The 4,381-nt window shown below is 51.6% G+C and overlaps 1 protein-coding gene across 1 annotated transcript in view; it reads left to right on the forward strand.

Annotated features, from left to right (window-relative positions):
• Nucleotides 1–1,009, forward strand: part of LOC104617469 (sodium/potassium-transporting ATPase subunit alpha-1) — a gene marked incomplete at its 5' end in the record, with an annotated part of 18,273 nt that extends 17,264 nt beyond the window's left edge. The window contains 2 exons of the mRNA XM_010282805.1: nt 123–214; nt 671–1,009. Of these exons, the coding sequence (XP_010281107.1) occupies nt 123–214; nt 671–699 (121 nt within the window). The remainder of the gene's footprint in view (nt 1–122; nt 215–670) is intronic.
• Nucleotides 1,010–4,381: the final 3,372 nt, after the last annotated feature.

Consider the following 4,381-nt stretch of genomic DNA (forward strand, 5'->3'; position numbering starts at 1 on the left):
GGCACACTGGCAAGCTGGGACATGCCAGCCTTCCTGCACTCTTCTGTGTCATCAAGTTGGAGCTCTGCTAGTCAAAGAGCATCTCTGCTGCCTGTGTTCTCACTGTCTTCTCTCCCAAACAGGCCAACCTGGTGGTTCTGTGCTTTCCCGTACTCACTCCTTATATTCCTGTATGATGAAGTCAGAAAGCTCATTATCAGACGCAACCCTGGTGGTAAGATTACACTGCTAATCTGTGTGTTTTCTTCCCCATCTCTTCATGCTGCTGAGTTCTGTAGAAGCTCTGGCCATGCTTCAGGGATCCCCAAGTGCCAAGCACTATGCAGGGGTGTATTTTGCTGTGTTTTTCCCTTCCTCAATGTTAACAGTGCATTTAGTTCAGATTAAGGACTTTCTCTGACCCTCTCCCTGCATTCTCCCACAGTATATGAAAGTACCAATGCACTGAAATAGAAGGAAAACACTGATTAATGGTCGGGTAGTTCCAAAAAGCTGGAACAGGGCCTGAAAGCGGCAGCAAATCAACAAATTGGCAAGACTTTTCCATTGTGATGGGTCACTTACTAGCTCGGGTGCTACAGTGCAAGTTTTCAGAGCCTAAAAGGAGCTCTCAGGAACCTCATACCTGGTCTACCTTAAAACTCTGTTTTTCTCCCTCCTTTTCTTTTAGGTTGGGTGGAAAAAGAGACCTACTACTAAAAAGCGCCTGTAAAACATTCCACGCACAGCCCATGCCACCTCTCCACCATCTCCCTTGTGTGCGTACTTCATCTTTGCAAGCGCAGAACTGTGCCTGGGCAGGAGTGAGCTGAAACTAAAGGAAACATGAAGAAATATGGACTGGAGGAGAAAGCAAGGGGGAGGTTGGGGTGGGGGAGTGTCTGACCATCAGTCCATGGGGATGAGAGTTTGAGTAGTTTTATGTGCCTTTTTGTTTTTGTAAAAGGAAACTGAAGATTTTATATGTGGATTTTTACAAATAAAGATGGATTATAAGAGGATGCCCCCACATGGTCTTAGGTGAATGTTTTTTTCAAGGCAAAAACTGATTTGGGGCAGCCACCCTTCCCTGCTTAGGGTGTGGTGGTGACAGCATGGGTCAGGCCATGGCTTCCCACTTTTGTAGCAGGGAGGCAGAGCTGCTTGACCCAGAGACAATGGCATACACAGTTCTTAAAAGCCCTGGCACATCCCACTCTCTATCTCAGGGCCTACTGTCTCAAACTGCTTGCAAGCAATTGCATTTTCAAAGCCTAAAGCTGGGGAAACTTACTGGCCTCTAACTGCACCTTTGCTATGTTCTACAAATGTAGCATTGAGTGGAGCAAAGAGCCAGTGGCTGGATGTCTGCTCTGGCCTGCTTTAGGAGGCTGTGACTTGCTCACTGGGTTCAGAATGAGAACAGGCTTCCACAGAATGGCACTTGGACCCAAGCAGCCTTGTTCTCAAAATTCTGACAGGGAGTTTCCTGCTTGCTTTGCCAAGTGAGGGATAGAGTTTCCTAGTGTCCTCTGCGCGTGCACGCGCTTGTTCCAGCAGGGCACTTGCCCCATCCTGGTACTGGCTTGTGCCTGCAGTGGGGTGAGGGCATGGGTGCAGGATCCTACATCTACTTTTGAGGAAGGCAGTGCTGTTGGGTCGGCCAACAGCCAGACTGATGCAGCTGGGCTTGAGGTGATCCTAGCCAGGTAGGGGAGATGAGGAAGGAAGAAATTGGGATGAATTTTACTGGATCTGATGATGATGAAGCAGTAATGCAGAAATGACACATTTGTTCCACCCAGGCATGACACTTGTGTGAACTTTTTGATAAATGCCAAGGGAGTTCCTCAGAGTCCCACTGCAATGAAGTTGCAAAATCAGTGTGGCTCGCCTGATGCATGCAAAAAAAAAAAAAAAAAAACACACCCAAAAACCTGTTCTTCTTCCCCCTGGCATTTCAGCTTTGAACAGCCTTAGTAGTCGGCTTCCTGCTAGAATTAAAAGATGTGGGTGAGGAGGGGCTCCTGATGGTCCAGCTGCCTCCTCAAAGCACAGCTATTTGCAAAGTGTGGTCAGGTTGCTGAGGGCCTTGTTGAGCTGAGCTCTGAATATTGGCAGGGAGGATGGGTGTCCCATACCTCTCAGCGCCTGTGCCAGAGCTGAACCCACACCCTGCAAGCTCACATGTCCTTGTGCTGCAGTGTAGCTGAAGCCCCTTAGCAGCTAGGTCCAAGCCATGTCTTGCGGGAATGCTTCTTTGCTATGCTTGCTGATCAGGAGTAACGTCTCACCTGGACATCTCACACCACTCTGGGAGCATCTCTTGCATTTTGTGCTGTCACTCACCAGTCTAGTTGTGACCTCCCGAAAGAAAACTATGCTGAAGCCAAGCCTGGAGTAAGCACTGGCTAATGTTAAAGGACATCTGCTGTGACTCTAACATCCTTGCCTGGATAAGGGACGATGGAGTTGTGACTGAGGCAAATGGGACTCTGATGCTTAGGGACAGAATCACAGAATCATTAAGGTTGGAAAAGACCTTCAAGTCCAACCGTTAACCCAACACCACCATGCCCCAGAAACCATGTCCCAAAGCGCCACATCTACATGTTTTTTGAACACTTCCAGTGATGGTGACTCCACCACCTCCCTGGGCAGCCTGTTCCAATGCTCGACCACTCTCTCGGTGAAGAAATTTTTCCTAATATCCAATCTAAACCTCCCCTGGTGCAACTTGAGGCCATTTCCTCTTGTCCTATCGCTAGTCACTTGGGAGAAGAGACCAACACCCACGTTGCAACAACCCCCTTTCAGGTAGTTGTAAAGAGTGATAAGGTCTCCCCTCAGCCTCCTCCAGACTGAACAACCCCAGTTCCCTCAGCTGCTCCTCATCAGACTTCTCTAGACCCCTCACCAGCTTCATTGCCCTTCTTTGGACACGCTCGAGCACCTCAGCATCCTTGTAGTGAGGGGCCCAAAACTGGACACAGTTCAGAAGCGAGTACCCAGGCCCAGGGTGGTGGTGAAGGCAACACAAAATGTTTTATATTGTCCCTAGATGTTGGTCAATATTTACAAGCTAAGCAGTACATAGTAATTAGAGACTAAAATTACTAAACATCACCAAAAGCGGAGTATAAGGTTTGGGCTAAAAAAGTTACAGGTTTTTATAATGGTTGACCTGAACATGCTCCTCATACCACTTTGGAGTACTAGTCCTGAGAGGTCATGAAACTCTGTGAAGAAGGGCAGGCAAAGCTCTTCCTTCCCATCATGGTGCAGAAGTGGAACTGCTGTTTGAACACAAGTTCATTTCAGCATTTTTTGCAGTGCTGAGACCACCATGGTAACAGTACCTGCTCTGTTCCACTCACAGTTATAGTACCAGCATCAACTGCATGGGACTGCATGGCTGCTGCCATGATGTTGAGTCTACTGTGGATGGGCTGGGCCTGGCCAGAGCCTGGTCCTAGCTGGAGCAGCGGGCATGGACCATCAGCTAGACTTATGATCATGAAGGTGATAAGCCCGGGCTGCACCTGGGCATTGTGCTTGCTGTTCCATCCAGATGCAGAGAGCAAGTCAGCATCCAGGCATGCAGGGCCTGCAGGGGTGGGAGCGCAGTGCTGTGGCTGCACCGTCCCCACCACTTGGCCCATGGGCATGGCTGAACCAAGCGGCTCTCCGCCTCTGCCCCTGCTGCTGGACTTGGAGCACCAGCGGACGCAACGTCAGCTGGCCTCTGCCAGAGCGCGGTGTGGCACAGCCTCCCGGCCGGAGGGTGCTGCCACTTCGCTTGGGCTCCCCACGCAGAGGTGGGCGGGTGGTGAGATGGGGCTTTGACTCAGCAGCCCATGATGGAGGGGCTCAGCACCCACCTCCGGGTGTCTTCAGGGGCGCTGGTGGTGCCCAGTCACCCCTCTCCCATGCGCCCCTGACAAAGCTGCTGCGTGCCCCTCGTGTCTGCAGGCTGAGGCATCGCCTGCCAAGCCTGGCTCAAGCCTTGCAGCCCGCCTGCTTTTTTTGGGAAGCCAGCTTGGCAACCCCACAGCACGCAGAGGCGCAGGGTAGCCACATCTGTGGCAGCAGCACGCTCCATCTTCGCCAGCTGAAGGGAGGTGAAAAAGCCCAACTGGAAACCACCTGAATTTGCTGCACTGGTGCCAGGCATGGAGGTTTAATCGCTGCCCTGCGGGCTTGGCAGCCCGGCCAAGCATGAGCAGCAGGCGCCTCGCACAAACAGTGCAGGGGAAAAGCTGGAGCTGCTCCGCTCCCCTGACCTTGGCTTCGGCAAGAGGCTCCTTCCCCAGCCCGGATGAGTGAGTTAGGCTTAGAGGGCAGCCCTTTTTGGGAGAGGTTGTGTGCATGCAGAAGCCCGCCACGCCGATGCACAGGCAGG

Source organism: Phaethon lepturus, unplaced genomic scaffold, assembly GCF_000687285.1.
Source record: "Phaethon lepturus isolate BGI_N335 unplaced genomic scaffold, ASM68728v1 scaffold6850, whole genome shotgun sequence".
In the NCBI taxonomy this organism is placed as follows: Eukaryota; Metazoa; Chordata; class Aves; order Phaethontiformes; family Phaethontidae; genus Phaethon; species Phaethon lepturus.